The sequence below is a fragment of the Cervus canadensis genome, chromosome 1 (genome assembly GCF_019320065.1).
Source record: "Cervus canadensis isolate Bull #8, Minnesota chromosome 1, ASM1932006v1, whole genome shotgun sequence".
In the NCBI taxonomy this organism is placed as follows: domain Eukaryota; kingdom Metazoa; phylum Chordata; class Mammalia; order Artiodactyla; family Cervidae; genus Cervus; species Cervus canadensis.
The window spans coordinates 37,783,175-37,804,949 of record NC_057386.1 but is presented as its reverse complement, the minus strand read 5'-3'; the positions used below and the strand labels follow the sequence as shown (position 1 = coordinate 37,804,949).

At 42.1% G+C, this 21,775-nt stretch overlaps 1 protein-coding gene and 1 non-coding gene across 3 annotated transcripts; one reads left to right on the top strand and one right to left on the bottom strand.

Annotated features, from left to right (window-relative positions):
- Window positions 1–534: 534 nt before the first annotated feature.
- On the bottom strand, window positions 535–20,423 carry CRK (CRK proto-oncogene, adaptor protein). 2 transcript variants are annotated; one of them, XM_043478492.1, is made up of 3 exons: window positions 20,019–20,423; window positions 12,187–12,722; window positions 535–3,163 (listed from the first exon to the last, which is right to left on the bottom strand). In XM_043478492.1, exons 1-3 carry the CDS (start codon window positions 20,257–20,259, stop codon window positions 3,026–3,028), a joined length of 915 nt encoding a protein of 304 aa, XP_043334427.1. In that variant the 5' UTR covers window positions 20,260–20,423; the 3' UTR covers window positions 535–3,025. The 2 variants fall into 2 exon arrangements, with proteins under 2 accessions (XP_043334427.1, XP_043334434.1); XM_043478499.1 differs by having other exon boundaries at window positions 12,357–12,722.
- Window positions 10,583–10,655, top strand: TRNAE-UUC. The gene has a single exon. It is a non-coding gene; the product is annotated as a tRNA-Glu (tRNA).
- Window positions 20,424–21,775: the final 1,352 nt, after the last annotated feature.

Below are 21,775 nucleotides of genomic sequence, written 5' to 3'. Positions count from 1 at the left end.
ATACCCACATATTGTGCATATGCATCTAAATATACATGTGCTTCGAGAAAGGATGGGAAGAACAAAATGTTTAACTTCTAAAATTTCCTAAATTATCTACACTGAAGCAGTGTCACTTACAGAAAAAAGGAGAAATTATACTGAATATCTCCCCTAACAATCTAAAAACCTATTGTGTAACAGCCACATTTCTCACTTGCTTTATGAAAACCCCTACCACAATCATATTTTCTTTAAACCCATGTGTGATTTGGTATTATCTGCTCACATCATTCCAGCTTTCCAATCATTATATAATCATTCTTCTTATATCCCCCTCAAATCATTATTTCTGGACTTCTAGAGACCCTTCGAAGTAACAACAATGATTGATCCCATTTTTATGAGTACCCACAGTGTGTATAATTATTTATCTGATTGTTTGTAGGCTGTTGAATACTACACACAATTCTGACTCCCTAAGCATAAAAGATTTAGCTCTTTTGTGAAAAATATTCAAAGATTACTTTCTTCAAAAGATCACCAAGCCAAACATTTGGCCATATTTTTATTTACTACATATACTATAAACATATACAATACATGCTACAAAAAAAACATTTTTTAAAATTTAACTGTCAAGAAAGTGTATAGTGTTATAATACAATGGCACATGTTTCATATTTTATTTCAAATTGGTTTGCTTATCATCCATTTCAAACCTTTAATAGTGAAATGTTACTTATGGATAATTAAAATTATCTATTTGCATTATTAACAATAAACAATTCCAACAATTAATAAGAATTAACCATGTCAAATATTAGTATCCAAAAAAATGGGTTTTTGCAGAAATTATTATATAAAATATAGCAGCCAATTTCGGTTTATTTTGCTCAGTGACAATGTACATTTGCACTTAAATAGGATTCTTGCATTTGCTTTTGGAAGATACTTATAAGAAGTCCTTTGAGTTCTTAAGGTCCAACAACTGCCAAACCCAGCCAAATCCAACCCAACAACTCATGTAATGGCTTTGGAGAACCGATCACTGAGAAAGTCTTATGATTTGGGTAGAGCTGCATGTTCCACCAAAATTACATATGATGAAAGGAGACATTACAAGCCAATATCAAGGTCAGAGGCAAAAAACAAAAAAAATACAAACATTCAAATCAATTGTGACAAAGCTTTTCTACAAATATTTTAGATGTCATACTTTCAGGAAAACAAGATTTAACGTGTATTGGGCTTTACAGTATCTATGCTCTAACTGAAAATTTAAGAGTCGTCAGATGGAATTAAATCTAGTATTGCAAACCTGTCCATTCAACATTATTGAGCACCCACTATGTGCATAGCACTGTGCTAACATTTTAAAAGTTGAGTATTAATGTCTTTATCAAGCACTATCTTAGTGTGAGGTAAAAATATATTAAATTAGCGTCAACTCATTAGTTTGCTTGTGGTAATGTATGTAATCCTGTGCCAGCTGGCTTCCCTGTGCCATATAATGAGCTTCTGCACACCTCGCATTCACTCTCACAAATCTGTATGCTGGCTGTGCCAGGCATGGTGCTAGTCACTGGGATATCATGATTTGGCATACGTTCAATGAATGCAAATTAATCTTAACCTAGGCAAAACAACTGAAAAAATACATTACTTTTCTAAAATGAGGCCCAAAGCAAAGAACACGGTGTTTCTATTGGTCGTATCACACCACAGACCAGTAAGTGCCTCTAGGCTGGGAACTAAATTTGAAGAAGTTTCATATGGTAGTCTAAATAGCCTCTATCATTTTTGGTCTCAGAAGTCAATTCTTTGGAGCACCTGACCCTATATAAACCATTCCACACTTAAAAGGGTTTGTAAACTAAACTTGAACACAAAGAAAAAGAGCCCCAAGTGAAGGCAGTTTATAACATAGTATATTTCAAGCACTATTCTGGCCATATGAAACAAATAATACATAAGTAATTCATGATTGGTTCAAACATTTTCCAAAGCACTAAAACCCTATCCCCAAACTCATGTAATTTTAACTTGATTTTTATACAAGTTGTACATAAAGCAAAGGGCAGAATTTGGCCCCCCCAACCATCTGTGGAATATTCTAAGTGATTGGTCCTTCCACTCCAAGTAGAAGCTAAGAATTCCAAAATGTCCCCTGATAGAACAACGGCACTCAGGAGAATGGCCCTGCTGGATCCCATTAGCCAGGAGTCCACTGAACTGTGGTAGCAGTGTGAACCTACTATGACCCCTTGAGGGATGGCAGAGAGCTGGGAGTTTGGCTGTCCACGCAGTGAATCCAATACTGGCTTAAAGCTATGCACTGAATAAAGTGCTCTGCACATCCTGCTTATCATCTGGAATGAAAATAAACACTTAACTTGAGAATTAACCTATCTGCAGGTTTGGGGAAAAGGAATTACAAGGCTTGAAAGAATCCCAAGAAAAAGTATGAAGCACTGACTGGGAAGGAAGACAAATGCCTCTAGTAGTGTTCTCAGAATTCTCAGGATTTGAACTGTCAGAATGAGTCATACAATGGTCATGTTCCATAAATGAAAAAGCAATCCCACTGGGTACTATTCACACGTGCATGATTACTTCATGGGGTGGAAGGGAACAGTCTATTGCCATTTGACAGCATGGTTTCAGAATGAAAATCAAACCATTGAATAAATCAGGGTAAGTGGTGTGCAACACTTCTCTCCCGTCCATCAGTTTTCCACAGGTTGATTTGTGTTGCCTGAGAAAAGGGAGGCAAGATGCCAATCCTTTCAGATACACTCAGGCAATGGTGCTACCACCTAAAATCATCAATTCAAAAGTTAACACACAAGCCCTCCAGTTTCGTACCCTGAATATGGTAAATAAGACCAGGGATGGAGTAGTTCAGTCTAAGAAAGATCACAGGCAACAGAATGCTTATATAAACTAGACTGCTTTGACATCTGTAAGAAAACTGTATAGATGGCAATTGGAAAAAAAAAAGGATTGTTCCCATCTGTCAGCAAAACTGTTTGTTGAGCTATACTCAGCTGAAGTCCTCATCGGGATTCTGTTGATCCAGCAGACGGACATGTGTGAATGGGAAGTGACCTCGTTTGCCATTACACTCCCCTTCCCACTGACCACTCACATTAATCTTCGTAACCTTTACCAGCTCACCGACCTGCAGGAGGAGAATAAGGACAGCACTTTATTTCCAGTTATGAATGCAAGCTGAAAAACTCCATTCTCTGGTTAGCCAGACCCTGCCCATGTGATTGCTCTAGGGCTGATATTACAGAAATGGCTATTTGCTGCCTCCCAAGCCCCAGCCACCAGACCGATTACTTATGGTTAATGCAGGCAAGAGAAAGAGTGATTTTAGCAGTGCAGAGAAAAACGGAGTACAGAAAATAGGAGGGATGCTAGAAAATGACCCCTTTTGGAAAGTTCAAGTGTCTCTGGAGCAGCAACCCTACCTAGGATGATCTACATGCCCTGTCTTTGTAGCCACAACACTCAGCTTCCTGCCTGGTCCTCTCTGGCATATAGCAGTGCAATCCCCCAGCCCACTCTTATACACACATCCTGGCCTGGTGTTGCCTGTAGAGCAAAAGGCAATTGGAGGAAGCATACTTCATTTGGCCCCAGAAAACAGAAGTGTTCCCATTACCTTCCTACCAAGGCAAGGCCTTCCCCACTCGGTACAGGCCAAGACTCCAAATTCCATCAGCTCCCTGAAAGCCTCAACCTTCTTCAGCTAGTTTTACCTGGCAGGCCACTGCCTGCCAGTCCCCCGAACCACCCGCCCTTAGCAGGTACTGGCGGACTTTGCTGCTTCCTCCATGCCACCTGGTACCTGTTCCTTAACAGGAGGAGGACATCGTGTTTCTGCTGTTACAAAAAGTTTTCCTGTTGCAACATCGAATATTTTTGACAATCTAGGATATACCTGTGTCTTACTATGAAACTTAAAAAAGACAAGGTGAAAAAAAAAAAAGACAAGGTGTTTGATGAATGGATTCACCCTGTAGCAAAGTATTTAACAATGGTGAGGTTAAGTTCCCAAAATGTCACTAAAGAACTTTATGACTATCCTTGAATTATTAACATCTGAGTTCTGCACATGCAAGTGGTTTCTAGACATTACTGTTCATTTGGTTTCATTAATAATGATATTTAGCTTCCGTAAAGTACTATAGTGCTTTATATAAAATCATTTTCTAATAATCATATAATCCTATAAAATAGGAATTGTTTTCATTTTACATATGACATTCAGAACAACTAGAAGTTACACCTGAAGTCACAAAGCCAGTGACAGGGCTGAGATTTGAGCCCAGAAGTATTCAGCTCCCAAGCCCATTTATGTTCTTTCCACCATATTAACAACTTTCAAATTATGCTCCCCTAGCCCTGTGGGTTCCTTCCCTAAGAAGGTCTGTAGGCTGACTATCGGCCAAAGTCAACTCAAGTTTAGGCCAGGGCCTTCTCTTAAACGAGCCTGATCTCACTCACAGAGCAAATAGGTTACCTACTGACCTACCTGCAGTTTCCTAAAGAATTATATGAAGAGATTAGAGACCTAAAGTGGTTGCAGGAATCCTAAGATGCTGAGAAAAGGAAGAGCGAAACCATGGAATATTAGAGAGACAAGGGATAAGATACAAGGGTGAGAAAAGGCAGCAGCTTGATGGGTTGATAATGAAGATGAAGGCTGATGGGGAAAGATGAGGAGAGAGAAAAATGACACTGCACATCTGTCTTTGCAAACAGATCCAGGTCCTATAGGCTCAAGCACTCAGGGTTCTGATTATTCCCAGCAATCTTCCAATTCAATTCCTGATATCTGAACAGGTCAACTATGACAAGCAAAAATTTTCAGTCTTTGTAGAGGAATATCTGAACATCAAATGAGAATTTCCTTGGTGGTAAAAACAGTCTGGAAGATTTCTTCTTATATCCCCAATTCTCGTTTTCAAGACTACCTCGCTTGTTCTCATCTTTTAAAAATTCTTACAGTATTACAAGAAGTTAGGCTCTATATAAACTCCATAACATGTGACTATTCCTTAATGAATTTTCCTCCTTTCTGACCTGTCAGCTACCTTTGACTCTCCATCATCCTCTCTCTCACACACACACACAACACGTTACTGGAATTAATGCCCCTGCACTGCTAGCCCCTTGCTATGTTACAGTAAACTTTATTAACTGCAACACTCTTCCCTCTCATTTTTATTATATACTCATGTTATACTCAAGTGCTATTCAGATAGCTGGACTCAGAATAAGTTCCTGACCTTAAGAAAGAAAAAAACAAATACTTAAAGGAGTATGTATGCTTGTGTCAAAAAGTTAAATTGCCATTCATGGGACTTCCTCGGTGGTGGAACAGCGGTTAAGACTCTGCTTCCGCTGCAGGGGCATGGGTTCGATCCCTGGTTGGGGAACTAAGATTCCACATCTAGGAAAAAAAATAAATAAATAACCTTGCCACACATGTTAGATTCTCCTCCAGATAGGGAGTAAGTGGCCAGTTTCTTTTAAGAAGCTGGTCTGATGCCACCCCAGTTATCTGAATCCATCATTTTACTGATATTAAAAACACAACCAAGGGACATGAGGGAACATTCTGGAATGCTGAAAACATTCTATACTTTCATCTGGGTGGTTGTCACATAGGTATATACACATGTAAATTCACTGATCTACATACTTAGATACTTAGGATTGGTACATTCTACCAAATGATTTCATATCTAAATGAAAAGGTGAAAAGAATGTTATGTTTCTCCAGCTTTTCTTTGTTGCTCAGTTGTGTCTGATTCTTTGCAACCCCATTGACAGCAGCATACCAGGCTTCCCTGTCCTTCACTATCTCCCAGAGCTTTTGTAGGTGTTTCGTAAAAGATGGGTCTTCAGGATACACACTTAAGTCCACCATTCTACTTGACACCAAAACCCAGGTTTAAACACCTTTCTTTGAAGTTAAGACTATCATTCTAAGAATAAGATTGTTGTTATTCTTAAGCATTCAAAGTGCTGTCTCAAATCATGCCCCAAAGAGCTCTAAGTGACAGGTAGTTAAAATGTGGACCATCCACCCCCTCCAAGTCATCAGTACCACAAAACCACACTAGCGTCTCCCCAAGAGAGCAAAGCCTTCTGCTCTGCCTTCCTGCAGAGTTCTCAGTGAGAATGAGTCAGGGCTCCCGTACAGCAAGATGCTGGGAGGGAGAAGAATGAAGCGCAAGGCCGATCTTTGGACAGTATCAGAGTCATCCTCTAATATACACTCACTTGGTTCTACCCTACAGAGAAAGATTCAGGAAAAGCAACCAACTTCTGGAATCCAGAATTGTTTTTTTTACGGTTGATTAGGTTCTTGGCAGAAAAGTCCAAACATCATGGGGTGAAAGAAAGGTTGTGTCATGACTCTGAAATGATTCTGATTTTTAAATGGGTAAAAGAGGAAAGCTGAAAGCATTTAATAGGCTAATTAACCTGCCCAAAGTGGCCTTGAAGTACAAATACTTCGAGGTAGACCTTAGTAAAATTAAATTCCTATGCATAATACCCTATGGGTTCTTTCTCCTGAAATAGTCAAAGCACATAGCGAGTCCTGCGGTCAAGAACAGACAAGTCCCAAAGGCAAAAACATGACTTATCTTTGAGAAAACATACGGCCCTCGAGCTCCAACTGCTTGGAAGACAGCGTGGCTGTGAAGCCTGAGGCAGAGCGCAGAAGGGGATGGGGCAGCTAGGAATACGACACTCCACTAGGTGCAGTTCTTTCTCCAAGTCAGAAATGACACCATAATTTGTGCACCTCTCCCTGTTAGGCAACAACACTCTAAAGGAGAATTCCCTAAGGCAAGACCAGGGAGGGTAAGGGGGATGCACATAGGTTTGAAGCTTGGTGTACTAATTCAAAGACAAAGAAAGCAAAACTGAGTACCTGCCCTAGAAATGCTACAATTTTATTTTTTTTTTAGAAATGCTACAATTTTAAGACACAAAGGAATGTACTTGCAGTAGTAACTGTAGCTCTCACATTACTGATTTCAAAATTCATGTTACAGATGAAAGAAAAAGTCCTCACCTGCACACCAATGAAAACCAAAGAACTTCTAAAGGACCTGAAGCACAAGGCAGTTAACCTTTCTTTTCATGAGGCAGCCTTCACTAACACCTTGTGAAGGAGAGACTGATGATTCTTTTACCACCAAGGTACCATTTCAGTGTTGAGTTAGTTCCTAGTCTCTCAACCCTATACCACACCCTCAGGAGTAAGTCTGCAAGTAAACCATGGTGTCATCTGTAAAGAGGATCTAATGTAGTTACTTTATCTTCCTCACTCCCAGGGAACTTAATGAACACTCACCTTTACCAGTGAGTTCCAGGGATAATTAGAAAAAAAAATGAAGTCCAAATGGCATTAATCTTTGGTGTTCCCTAAATAGGAGACACCAGAAATTGTATGACCACCCCTGCTGGCGCAACCCCAAGGTGACTGCTTTTCTAGTTTCTATCCCTGCTATCTAACAGGAAAGGCATCAATAGTTGCCAATGTTCCTTTGATCCAGGTTTGCTGCATTATTCCTGTGAGCTCAGGGCAGGAAACACATATAACTAACTTTATGTAATAAAGCCAAGGAAACCAAATACAGAGACAGACTACAAGTAGCTTGTTTTCAAATACTTTCAAACACACCAAAAACACATTTCAAGATTTGACTGAAGGAGGGAAAAAGGTAAGAAAACTATAGCAATCTAAGACAGGGGTCAGCAAACTATGTGGCCCGTGAGCCACATCCAGCTTGTTGCCTGTTTTTGTAAACAGTTTTACTGTAACACGGCAAGCTCATTTGCTGTTTTGTCTACGGCTGCTTTCTAGCTACAGTGGCAAAGTGACAGAGGCTGCATGGCCTGGGAAGTCCTTTACAGAAAAAGTCTGCAGATCCCTGATCTAAGGAATAGGAGATATTTAGGGCCCATCTAAAATCTTTAAAATCAGTGAAGACAAGTGAGGCCAGTTCAGTCTTAATGATTCACTTGCCTCAGAGACAGACTGAAACGCACATGGCTCATATTGGTGGATCATTGCAGGCCTTTGAGATTTAACTCGTAGGTATGCTTCCGGATGTAAAGCAAAAGCACCACACGGAAGATAGGTGTTACCCTGATTGTAGTCCAAGTCCAAATAGATTTTTCTGTAGCTCAACAACTGATGATAACTGAAACTAAGTTGCCCATCCTTTTGATGAGAGGTATGTAGAACAGGTAGCTCAACATAAGGAATTTTCTAAGAACTAGTACAGTCAACGACATCTGAGGTTCCCAAACTGAAGAGTCAGAGGCACTGCAGCAAATTCTGAGGGGTCCCACCAAGTATTTTGTATCTTTGAGGGAAACTGCAATACCTGACGTCTATTATGTCATCTGAACTACTAACTCAAGGCAGTTAACAATTTTGACATCAGATTACACTACATCCCTCTCAAAGATGTCATGTCTTTGCAAAGCTGGGCTTTGACAGTTGCTATGATAAAAATCAAGTACCTTATGAAAATATAAGTGTGGAACAAGAAATGAAGGTGGCAATGTTCCATATGATCCCAAGGTTTGAGAAACTTTGCTATTTAATAGGGGGTTAAGTAACTAAAACTTTTTTATTAAAATTAAAATATTATTTTCTTTCAATTATGTTTATTATTTTTTCAAATGGGTATGAACTTATTATATATACAGCCAAGGCTTGTCATGCAGTTCTTACACCTCCTAAATCTCATTTTTTCTCTCTGGAACAAAGGGGAAATTAAGATCTTCACTCCACTTTTCCATATATTGGTCAAAAGGCCTAAATAACTTAAGGTTTCAGAGCTCTACATGGGGAGATGTAGAGTTAATATAGTCACTGCTGCATATAATCAGGGACCCGTGGAACTTTACATCTTCCCTATCTGTGACCAGAAGAACAGGTTCATACCTAAGTCCACCTCAAAGGCTCCTTGGTTACTCAGAAGTCTTATCTATCAAAGGCAAGAGGCCAGGCTGAATCAGAAAATGGAAGTTACATGAATAGTACATTCCAAGATAATGTGATTGTTCTGGACAGTCTACAGAAGCATGAAATAAACTTTAACACCTGCAATTTACAAGATAAGATTCATCACTATTCCAGCTCCCAAGAAGCCAAGACTCATGAAACCAAAACCAATCAAATCGAAATCTCAGATCAAATCTAAGACCAAAAAATTAAAAGGTGCCTCTGCACTGTTCTAGTGTTACTTCCAGTGTTTCAGTGTTTCTCCTTCAAAATACTCAGCCTATCTACATTTGTTTAAAATCTGTCTTTATTAGAAGCTCCAGGATGGAACAGATGATGTCTTCCTGGTTCAGTTACATTCCCCCAGAGTTACAGTGAGCAGAGGAATACCCCTACTTTGGTTGTTTGCTAGAATTAATCCCTTCTTTCCAACAACCTTCATTCCTACTAGAGAAATCTGATGGGTGGGAAAAGAGGAAGTAGTCATTGTCTTATATTCTATGGAGGACTCTGGTCACAGCAAATGTATCATGCAGGAAACATCTATCTGTAAGGGGAAGACAGGTGGATCCTGAACATATTAAGTAAAGAAACCCTTCCTTCAAAAAAAACAAAAAAAAAACCTTAGAGAGACACTGAAATATAACATAGTTAAAAACAAAGTTGTTTTGATTGAAGTGAGAGAGGTAACTCAGAGCGTTGCATCCTCAGCTACCTTCTGGGAAATACCAGGAGTCTGAACCCTATTATAGCTGGGGTTCTGCCCACTTCTAAATGCAAAGATTTTAACATCAATTTCAAGTTAACTGTAAAACTCCATAAAATGTGCCTAGCTTGTCTACAGGTCTAAATTTATAATGGGCCAACTACAGCAATCAATTTTTTTCTCATCAGAATGCTAAGGTCAGAAAGTCAGAGCTTCCTAATCTTATCTCCTGGCTTCATCTCAACAGGGACTAGGCATCAGCTCCTTTGAAGAAGAAGAGATGGGAAAGGAAAACTGCCTTCTTGCATAGACAGTACAAATGAGGACATGCTGTCAGTTAAACCACACAAAACTGACAGGGAGGGGAGCATCACTATTACAAAACAAAAAGTACCACAGATGGAATCTGGGTATGGCCGAAAAGGCACCACTGTAGATCTGGATTCCTCATATCTCCAACTAGTTTAATCAACCCATTCAGTCCATCTCTACTTTTTTTCAATAAATGAATAAGGTCTTTTCTAGCTTTAGATTTCTGTGATGCTAAACTAACATGATGTTTTCTTAAGTACATAAGGTGTTTTTTTTTTTCATAAGCTGTTTTTAAAGCTATTATTTGGGGTATTTGTTCTAACGTGAAAGAGGTTATCTTCATCAGTTAACACATGTGGCTCAAAACTAATACCCAGCCAAAGAAGGAAACTTACTGGCCTCACAACCACTCTTCCACTTTAGTCTTTACTTCACAAGGTTTGGGTTTCACAGTAGGAGAGCAGCTCAACCATTCTGGAGCTCTAAAGACTCTAATTAAGGCAAGCATTGTTGGGGCAAACAATTCTGAGAATTCCCTGATGGTCCAGTGGTTAGGACTCGGCATTTTCACTGCTGTGGGCCCAGGTTCAATCCCTGGTTAGGGAACTAAGATCCTGAGAACTGCTCAGTGAGACCAAAAATAAAACGAAACAAACCAATTCTCTTTGAGAAAGGAATTGCAAATGGAAGCAAAATTAATATGGTGACTACTCTCTCCTGGGTGTTAGCTAGCTATTTCCACAGTAAATGGATGCTATACCCGCGCTCCCGCCCAGCGCTAACTCACAGGGTCTGCAATAGATGTCGAGTCACAGCTGCCATGCGCCCAGCGCCATCTTGGCTGCTGCCATCGACGAACTTAAGTGAAAACACGAGGCTAGAAACTTGTTTTCCTTATCCTCCAAATTCTAAGTGAGAAAAAGCAGTGTGACCTAGACAACATATAATCCCTTTCTCATCAAAACCAGGGCACAATACTTTTCGGTCACAACTTGATCTCAAAATATACACATTTTAAAAGCACACATTTTTTCCAGTCAAACCTGTAGACCTAACCCTCCTTCACATCACTCTTCAGAATGCAAAAGAAAAACTTTAAATCCAGTAATACCAGACTTTCATATAAATTTCAGCTCACTGTACAGCCTAATACTTAGGCAACTCCCACTCCTCAGTGTATAAGCCTGATCCAAAGGATTTTAGAGATTTCCACTTAGAAAAATATATTAATACTTTAGCCCCTTCTCTGCTAACCTGCACCTCCACCTGAGTTAACTTCAGCCTATGCTCATGAAATTTAGCTACTTGCTTAATTAAAGCTGTCATATCTGAAAGGCTCTGAAAGACAGGAAAGCATGCCACTTCTACACTAGCTTTTATGCTGAACCACTAGCTCTGCGTAACTCAGAAAGGGAGGGAGGGAGAGGAAGAGAAGAGGTAAGAGACAAAGCTGTGAGTGCTAAAGACAAGAATACAGTGCAACGGTTCGCCAGAGGAGATGGGCTACCAAGAATAACTATTCACCAGCAAAAGGTAAAAATTTACTCCTCAGGAGGAACTGGTTTCTTGAGTATAAAATGCATCAAACAACAAAGACCAAGTAAACCTCCTGCTTCTTGGAATCAATACTTTTGGGTATCTATCTCATTACACCTATACAATTAATCAATGGTAAGAAACCCCAAGCCCCCTAAAGTAAAAACACATTTCTGTAAGAAAATTCATTCAAGTATTTTGATAGAGACCACTTATACTCAAATTTGTGGAGCCCACTTATTTTAGATAATGATAAACAGAAAGAAGCAGATTAGAATGTAGATGAAAAAAAATATTTTAGGTTAATTCCTATGAATTCAGGTGGTGTTATTAAAGAAGTCAAAGTATGGTTTAGTAAATCAATCAGAACATTCAGTTATACAGTTTTAAGCTTACTCATTCCAAAATAGGTTTTCTACAAAAAAGAGAAAACCTAACATTAAGTGCCAAAATCAGTACTTAATGGTAAAAGTACCATTCAACATCTATAACAATGTTACAATGCTGCTGCTTGTATTCAGCATTCCTACAAAGCTCTAAGAGGTCTGAAAGGGAGACCCTGTAGCAGATCTCTTCTTTCTACATTTTGCACATTATGTACCTCCAAAGCCAAGGCTGTCTTGTCGTAGGCATTAGGGACTCGCTTCTGGATTACCCTGGCATAAATGGGCCCATTCTGGAGGTTAGGGAGCGGAGTGTTGACGCTGGGTTGGGCATAGGGCCCAGGCTCCGGCCCACCCAGTGGCTGTGGGTGGGAACCCTCCTGGTTACCTCCAATCAGAGCCGATACTGAGGCGGAGGCAGGTCTATACTTCTCCACGTAAGGGACTGGAATCATCCCTCTCTTGCCTTCGCTGTCCTCCGCATTCCACCACTGCTCTTCAGGCTTATCCCGGATTCTCAGGATGTCTCCTTTCTTAAAGGGAAGATCTTCTTCATCATTCCCATTAAAGTCAAAGAGGGCTCGTACATACTCTGCCTCTTCCTGCCTGAGAATCACTCCACTACCCTGCCTGGATCTGGAAACTGGTTCTATCAACGTTGTAGTGTCCAAATAGTGTATTTTGTAGAATTCCAGTAAAGCAGGCAATGAATCAAATTCTTGATCTCCTATTCGGAGTCTGGAGGGACTCACCCCTGGAAAAAAAACAGAGCAGGGTATTATTGAAAGATATACTGGAGACGAAACGCAGATTTTAAGCATCTCCCCGCACATATTTAGTCAATATTTACCCAGAAAGAAAGAGAAGGAAAAAAAAATAATCTAAATAACCCCTTCTCCTAACAGTAAACTAAAATCATAGTTTGTAGCTCAAATGTTCCCTGGGAAGAAAGTGAGCTATCACCATCTGCAGCAGAGAAGACAGAGGCTGTGATAGAGCAACCATGCCTGTCAGGACAAGCTCACATATTGGACCAAAGACAGAGCACCATGGAGACTTCTTGGTCATTCTCCCAAAACATTCTGTGGCTACTCCATTTACAGAGTACAAGGGTTCAAGGTCGTGTTAGTCCTCTTCTTTTCAACCTCAGGAAATGCAGCAAGCTCTCTGTTTTCATTGGTGCCGGCAGCTATCCCAACAAGAGGTGGGATATTTTATTCTCAATTTTTCACTACTACAAACAATGCTCTTACGAGTGCTTTCATTAATGAACACTTTTTTATTACCTCCTTAGGATAAACTCCTTAAAATGCAATTGCTGGGTCAAAGGTTTGGAACACTAAGGTTTATGTTGCCTGTCATCCAAAAAGTTTTATGATTTTACACTCGAACCAGTGGATTATGAGTTTCCATCTCCCCCATATCCTTGCCAAAACAGCAAGGATGTCTCTTCTTAAATATCATCTTTGACTGATGTTTTTCACGTTTATTGAATATTTGTACTTCTTTTGTGAAAATTAGTTTTTCGAGTTCTTTGTTAAAGACAGGGCCTGAACTACCCTCACCACTCCTATTAAAACCAGTCAATCAAAACAAAAACCTAGACAATCCATCTAAAAACCCTTTGCTGTTAATGCTATGAAACAGGAACACTGCGGTAGCCCAGCTGTCTAAATTGCTTCGCCACTCTAAAAAAATGAGACCAAATTATTTTGTTCCAAGTTAGAAAACACTCTGTCCAGACAGACCAGAAAAACTACATTTAAAATTTTCTACTGGGGAGAGGGGAAGTGATAAACTTTGGAGGGTAACCAAAAATCCCCAATACAGAATGTATATTGATGAGTGACTTCTCTTTCCACCCAGATGAAAGAAAGGCCGAGACACATTTAGTGGACAGATGCACATTTCTTACATTGCAAAGTCCATCTGTGGAATTCATGGCTATAAACTAAAACAAGTTAATAGCCCACAGTCAGTAATGTTGGCTGTCTCTCTGACTCAAGATGTTGAAATACATGCTTATACCCAGGATTGTCCATCTAAGGCAAATACTCCTCAGACACCAGCAGAATGCACCCCCAATAGTTCCAAGTGCAGAACTGGTGACTGGAGAGATGATTTTGGTTATGACCACACCAGAGCACAGTGGTGCTATATTCTGGAGTTTCTCTTCTCTAAAGCTGATGGGTAGTTATTCCTATTTCAGCCTGGTAAATAAGGAAGACACATGGCTACCTAATCTATCACCTCTAGGCTACAGTGATCCTTCAGGCCTGTGGAACTATGTGAAAGACAGAGTCAGTGTGAGCTCCAAGAAGACCTACTTTGTACTGCCTGGTCAAGAAAGCCTAAAAGGCAGAGTGGTACGGAAAACCTTCACACCTGCAGAGAACCTGGCTTAGAAAATGGTCCTGGTGACACCTGGGAAGAAAAGTTCCTTTCCTAGAATTTACCCAATGATACGCCAAGGTACAACTGCCAATATGGCTTTCACTAGTCACCCTTTAGTGTTAGGTATTATTCTTTTTTTTTTTTTTTAGGTATTATTCTTAATGAACATAACTCTCAAGTAAGGAAAAGTTACATGAAAATCTGTCTCCAGGTTTGAGAAACTCACAGCATAGGTGGGCATACAAAGGCAAACACAGTGTGGCTGGTGAGCAAGAAGCATGTTTCAGGAAGACATTCTTTTTCTCCCCTGGCATTCACTTCCAATTGGGGATGTACTCTTACAAAAATCAGTGGCAACACACTATGTTCTAAGATAGAACAAAATTACGAAAAAAGAATAGCTCTTTCCATTCCTGAATGACTCTTTCTTTCCTTCTTTCGTTTTGCCACATTGGGAAGTTTGCAAGATCTCAGTTCTCTGACAAGGAAGTGAACCAAGATCCCAGCAGCGAAAGCCTGGAGTCTTAACCACTGCACCACCAGAGAACTCCCTCTTTTCCTATTCTAATGACGTTATAATTATCCCATAGAGGAATACCTATTTTTGTGTACTGCTGCAGCAGTTACATGTTTTATATATATATGGGGCAATCAAGCTTCAGGAGAGGAGAGGGAATAAAACATACATACTTAAGTTCCAGATAAGCCCAAACCTCACCACAGCTATGTGCTCCAGCTCCTTTTCCCTAGTTCATCTCTTTCCAACCACAAACAGCTAAAGGCAGGAAACAGAAGGGCGGGAAAGGAAGGAGACACAGTCAGTCAGTCTAGAGAACAGAACCAACGGCAGAGTTCTCATAGTTGGGACTTGGAAAACCTCACTGACTTGTTCTTCATCAAACCTGTGCTGGTTTCTAAATGTGCAGTTATGAACATAGTCAGAAATCAAAGTCAATGCAGTCAGAGCTATCTTTTAACCAAAAGAGTTGTACATGCTCAACTCATCACTTCCAAGCATGTCAGCCCTCAGGTTACAACAGTTTTTACAATACCATTCCCTGAGGGTTTTATGAAGAACACTCAAGAGCTCTGTGGGCTAAACAGGCCAAGTCACTTCTGGCACGGGCATCCCCACAGAGGCTCCATTATCAGCCTCTCAATCTCTCCTTTCCTCTTTCCTAAATTCCCATTCCCTCTCTTCTTTCTCCACTGCCTATGGTATTTATAGAGGTTCCTTGAATGCTCTTACCATCTATCCACTCCAAAGGACTAAAAAGGCCACTGACTTCCCTTTAAGAAAGTATCCTGAAGAAGGATATCAGCATATGACTTTGCAGATTCAGACTTACAAAGTTTGAAGAATTCAGGCTCTAGTATTTCTAGCTATTTGAATTGTTATTTAACTTTTCACAGGGATCTATATAATAATTATTTCTAATAATAATAAAAGTTCCTAAAAGTAGCTGGTATATTATAGATGCCCAATAAAAGGCAAATCAGCTTAATATACGCCACCCCCAAACCTCTCAACACCTCTGTAAATTTTCAATTCATCCCTAAACCCAGAGTCTGCTACACTGTTTCCCAAAGAAGATTCCACAGAATCTCAAGATGCTTCTCAAAAAGTTCTGCGGCCAGAATGGCTTGAAAAACCCACTATTCAATCCCTGCCTGTCTAGAGTCATAATTTCACATGAACATAGGAAAGGCTTAGAGAAGTCCGGCGATAAGTAAACGTACTTCCTTTTACTACGGATTTTTTTTTTTTTGGGGGGCGGGGTCTAAAATCTTTAAGTAACTCACTAAAGAACTCCTCATAGAATCACTGAATATCTTTAACTCTGATATTAAAGAGTAAATCATGAGGACCAGGTCTGAGAACTACAAGGATGAGCCAAACAAATGAAATAGATGCTGGATGTTCAAAAAAGCAGCAGTGGATAAGAGGCGGTCCCCTAGGATCTCCAGAAGTGACCTGGCCCAGCACCACCTTGAACAGGCAGCACAATCATCACCCTAGCATCTGTCCCCCACCCCCAAAATGACACAAGTTTTACGTTCCCCTCACCCACTAGAGCCAACAGGTAGGAGGTTCTGGGTTGAGCGGGTAATGGAAGCCATCATCTTATTTCCACACACTGGACCCAAGGCTCCTTCGTACTTCTTGATGCACCCCCACCCAGCACTTACTCCTTCAGACATGCTGTGAGCCTCTCAAAGCTGAGAATTGTTTTCCATCTTGCTTCAATTTTTCCCTCTCCACCACATCTGTTAATATACCTAATGTTAATTCCATTCCTAAGCATTTAGTATACTAAAACTCATTTAACCCTTGAAATAACCCTGTCAGTACTATTTCCCCTCTTTCACTGATGAGGAAACTGAGGCAAAGAGAAGTTAAAGAACTTGCCTAAAGTTATATAAGCAGTAAGCAGAAGGTAAGGAAGGTTCAAATCCAGACTTCAGAACACAAGCTTTTAACTATTCTCCCAACTCATATTTACTGTTTTATTGACTGTTTATTGGACAAGGTCCAGTAAAACCTCATGTTCAAGAGGTAAAAACTAGTGGATCAATCAGTGATTTGCAGAGTCTTCCCAAGAGGTACACCTGACGGAGTATGACCAGTAGGCTTGACCCAGCCCTGCCCTACGGCCCTGGGGCACAGTCAGGGGACATCCAGGCAACGGCAGCACTGGCAGCCTGTGGGAGCTAAACACAAGTTAAAAACAAGCTGACTGGAAAAGGTTGAGAATATCTGGTCTATTTTGTTCATACACGTCTAAAATGTATATGTAAGCCATTCTGTACAAATTCATCTTATGCATTATGTCCACAAAATACATTATATAATCCTAAACAAAAAGCTCATTTCCCATATTTAATCTACCAAATAAGGTTATTAAAAACCTCTTCATCACTGACTTTAGATAGCAAATGCATACTGCCTGAGCGCTAAAGCCAGTTTCTTTTCATCCTTTCCTTTGGTCTTTATTTAGGCCATGCCACACGGCATGCAGGATCTTAGTTCCCCAACCAGGGATCAAATCCACGCCCCCTACAGTGGAAGCGTGGAGTCTTAACCACTGGACAGCCAGGGAAGTCCCTCCTTTCAGTCTATAAACAGAACCTGGGGCACAGAACAGAGACAAAAGTGTTGAGGCTTCAAAGTGCACTGCTGGGATCTCAAAAGTAAACTGGCTTTGACAGAAAGGAGTGCAATGTAACAGTGTCAGCTCTCAGGTCACAATTCCCAGGTTCAATTCTGGCTCAGTCACTTACAAGCTGTGTGACTTTGGGGCACTTTACTGTATCTCTCTCAGTTTACTCATCTATAAAATGGAAATAGTTTAATAAGTGGAGATCATAGTACTTTGCTCACTGGATTGTTATAGACAATAAATGAGACAAGGCATATAATGTACTCAGCAAAGTGCCTGGCACAGAATAACCAGTCAATAAATGTCAGCTATTAACATTGTATATGCCTTTCTAAAATTCAAGAAATTCTTCTGTGGTTTCAAAAGAAAAGAGCTTGATGGAGGGAGGGGGAGAACAAAGATTAAGTAATCTTTATAAAGACAGCAACTGAATCAATTGTCCTATGCAGAAAATAGGGTACATGGCAGAAACAAAAACAACCACAATGCCCATGAACTTTCCACACCCCAGCCACAAACTCTGGCAATCCTCAACTTCTCTCTTGGGCCAAAGATCTGAATTCATATCTGTTATGAAAAGGTGGAGCTCAATATTAAGGTAACAACTGAGATTAGTTATTAACACCAAGATGTGGGGAAAGCTCAAACAAAGCTGTGTGTTAGTTGCTCGGTCATGTCCAACTGTTTGTGACCCATGGATTGTAGCCTGCCAGGCTCCTCAGTCCATGGGATTCTCCAGGCAAGAATACAGGACTGGGCTGCCATTTCCTTCTCCCGGGGATCTTCCCCACCCAGGGATTGAACCTGGGTTCTCCTGCATTACAGGCAGATTCTTTACCATCTGAGCCACCAGCGAAGCCCCTGCTGCTATTTCCAAATTTTGCAACCAACAAAACACACAAAAGGTTGAGAACTTGAGTTTCAGTGACTGTTTGCCATCATGTCACTGCACAGTAATGCAAAACCCCAGACATCATGAAGGTGGTAAAAAGTAGAACATATTTGGTTTAGAGTAAACACAGAAATATTCCCACCTCATGTTATAATGCTATTAAACCAAGCAGACTGAGAAAGACCTAGAATAATTTGTAAGCTTTATGATCCCTACGTTTTTCTTTTTAATTGGTATGTGTTAACAAGAGACTATCCCAATTCATTTCTGGTCAGAGAGAATAAACCTAAATTAGGACTCTCCTAAAAGAGCAAGTCTGCTACAATATTGTAAAGTAATTAGCCTCCAACTAATAAAAATAAATGGAAAAAAAAAAAGAGCAAGTCTGCAAAGGCTGGTTCAGGAGTCTCCTAATTCAGGTGAGAATGGCCTGAATCTAGTCTCACGTGATCAGGATGAAACTGCTTCCACCCGCAACAGCGAGGCAGCACTAAGACTCTCCGTATTGTTACACAGAGAGCAGTAACCTCAGAATTACTCTGTATACCACAAATCTCAAGTATCAAGTGCACAAATCCCCTTAACAACTCCAGTGGCCTGGGTGAATGTCAAGTCTCAACCTTTAGCAAGGAAGATCCAATGTAGATCATTTAAAGTCTCAAGAGAATCACTTCAGTGGGATCTGTTTCCAACATCTAGGAAGACTCAGGCCACAGCCCTCAACTTACTGAACAAGGAGAGGCCCTGGAGGACAAGACTGATAATGTTCGAGTCCAGGGAAAAATGAAGTTCCATTCACTTTCAGGGAAGGGACTGTTTCCACTGGCTTATTTCTGAATTACTTCCTGAAATAAAAAAAAAAAATCTTTCCTCCACTGATTGCTTTGAAAACTATAACCCCCTCATTGTGGAGAACAGTCTCTGGACGCTAAGATCTCTTGGACACAGTCAGCCGGGCATCAGCTTACTCAGGGCTGGTCACAGAGGCTTTTCTTCTATAACCAAGGCACTTAGCTCACCACCTTCATCCTCCGCGGGGGAAGAGGAAGGTAAAAGTATTTTGGAAAAATGCCCAAGAAAGAAAAAAGCTGACCGGTTTCCTGAGGGTGTCTCCATCCCTCTCGGCCAGTATGTGGTGACTTCCTACCAAAGGCCACCAGGGGAGTATAGCCAAACCCGGCTCTCCAACACTGCAGGAAATGTTTCAAGCCTAAAAAGCCACTTGTAGGATTATCGGATTCATTCCCGGCACCGCTGCCAAGTGATGCCCCCGCAGTGCCAACATCCTTCTCAGCTCTTTGTCCCCACGTTGCCCGGCTCTGCTAGGGCCCTAGCCCCACCCTGGGACCGAGGCAGTTCCCCTTCCCCTGGGCTGTCCTCCCAAGTCACACCCAGAGGCCTGGGTCAGCGGCTCCTCCTCCCCCACACACTAGCGCTGGTCCGTGGGAGCGAGCCCCGGCAGAGGCTGCGCCCCGGCCACGCTCACCCCAGCCTTCTGCCCACGTCCCTCGTGGGGGTCAGCTCTCGAGGAGCAGCCAGCCAGGCTGGGGAGTTCCGCGGCCCTCACCCCCGCCCGGGGCCTCCCGTCCCGTCCGTCCCTCACCGGGCGGAGGCTGGGCGGGCGACGGTGGCACCGGCGGGCGCGGGCCGCTGCTGTTGATGATGTAGTGGGAGACGCGCGAGTTCTCGGAGACGCTGAGCACATAGTCCCCGGGGCTAGTGCTCGAGTCCCGCACCAGGAACACCCCGTGCCGCTGGCCCTGCAACAGCGCCACCGCCTCCTGCCGACTCAGCCGCCCCCAGTACCAGCTACTCCGCTCCTCCGAGTCGAAGTTGCCCGCCATGGCCGCCTCCGCGCCTACACGCTGGGCCGCCGCCGCCGCCGCCGCGCGTGCCCCTCCAGCCCCGGCCCCAGCCGCCCAGCGGACCGGCTCGGGTCTCAGCCTCACAGCAGCGCCCGAAATGGCGGCGGCGGCCGCGGGCCTTCCCCACCGGAAATGACGTGCTCCTGGCCCCAGGGAGGATGCCGGGAAGGGGACCGCCACCCGCCATTGGGAGAAGGGCAAGTGACAGATCGTGCGCGCACTGCGCATGCGGCCTCTTGGGCGTCGCCGCCTGGCTGGGACTGGGACTGCAGAGGGTGAAGGGGAATCCAGAACCGAGGGGCGGGGCTTCAGCTACCAGTCGGCTGTCGGCGACGCGGTTCTTTGCTCCTCCAGGTTTCAAGTTACTGGAAGGCCCAGGCTTCTAGGCAGCGACTAGGGTACAGAATTAGAGCAGAAAAGGTGATGTGGCCCCAGGGCTTGTGTTTCCTGAGACTGTCTTTTTCTGATGGTTCCTCCAGCTTCTCCCCATGCCTGCTGAAGTTCTTGTTTTCATTGATTCATTCAGCAAACAGTTGACACATTTGCCCTGTGGGTGCAAAGGTCATCAAGGGTGAGCCCTTCCCTCACCGAATTCTCAGACCAGTGGGAGAAACCAGGAAACACTCTACGAGGATGGCGTGCCAAGTGATACGATGGGGAAGGGGCAAGGGGCTCTAGGAATACATAGCAGAACCCCCTAATCTTTTCTTTAGAGAAATCCAGGAGGGCTTCCCAGCGGAGGTGACTTGCACTGAATATTGAATGGCAGTCAGGGAAGAGCATTCAAGACAAAGGGAACAGAGCGTGCCAAGCCAGGTGGAAGTATGGAGTTCTCTCTGTTTAGGGTCTTAAGACACCTGCCCAGATTCTCTAAACTCTAATTGTGGCCATGGGTATCCTCTGTTCTCCCTGCTGTCAGGACCATTTCTACTTCTACATCCCGTATCTATTTTTGTATTCCTGTGACAGCCTGCTCACTGGTATTCTATAGTCTTGCTGCCCCTAATTGTATAGCACACATTTGCCAGTTTGCACTTTCTCAGTTATAGCTCTGAGTCAGCTGCTATTCTGTATAAAACTTTTAACAACCTCCAGGTGTTAGAACTCCCCGTTTACCTCGCAGCATAAAACCAAGCCACCATCTCATCTTCACCACTTCTACATGAACCTTGTGTTTCTTCCTCTGGAATGCCCCTCCACTCCTTTTGGGATCTCAGTGTCAAAGTCTCCTCTTTCTTGACTGTCACATCACTCCCTCTCTGTATGTACAGACCTATTTCCTTATTATCTCTATTATGGTTCTTAACCACTGTACTGTAATCTTTCATTTACAAGTCTGTATGCCATGGTAGATCTTCTCAAAGCCAACCATCTATTGTAGGAGGCACTCCATAATAATTTCATAATAACAGCTAACATTTATTCAGGAACTACTACCTGCCAGGCATAGTGCTAACTGCCCTTAGATGGATCATTTCATTTAATCCTCTCAACA

Excerpts from the sequence above, each read along its gene's own strand:
- CRK (XM_043478492.1), bottom strand. The coding sequence starts at position 20,259 with ATGGCGGGCAACTTCGACTCGGAGGAGCGGAGTAGCTGGTACTGGGGG. Across the intron at positions 12,723-20,018 it reads GCCCGCCCAGCCTCCGCCCG|GGGTGAGTCCCTCCAGACTC; the intron begins GTGAGGGACGGA and ends TTTTTTTTCCAG. Across the intron at positions 3,164-12,186 it reads AGACAGCCTTGGCTTTGGAG|GTCGGTGAGCTGGTAAAGGT; the intron begins GTACATAATGTG and ends CTCCTCCTGCAG.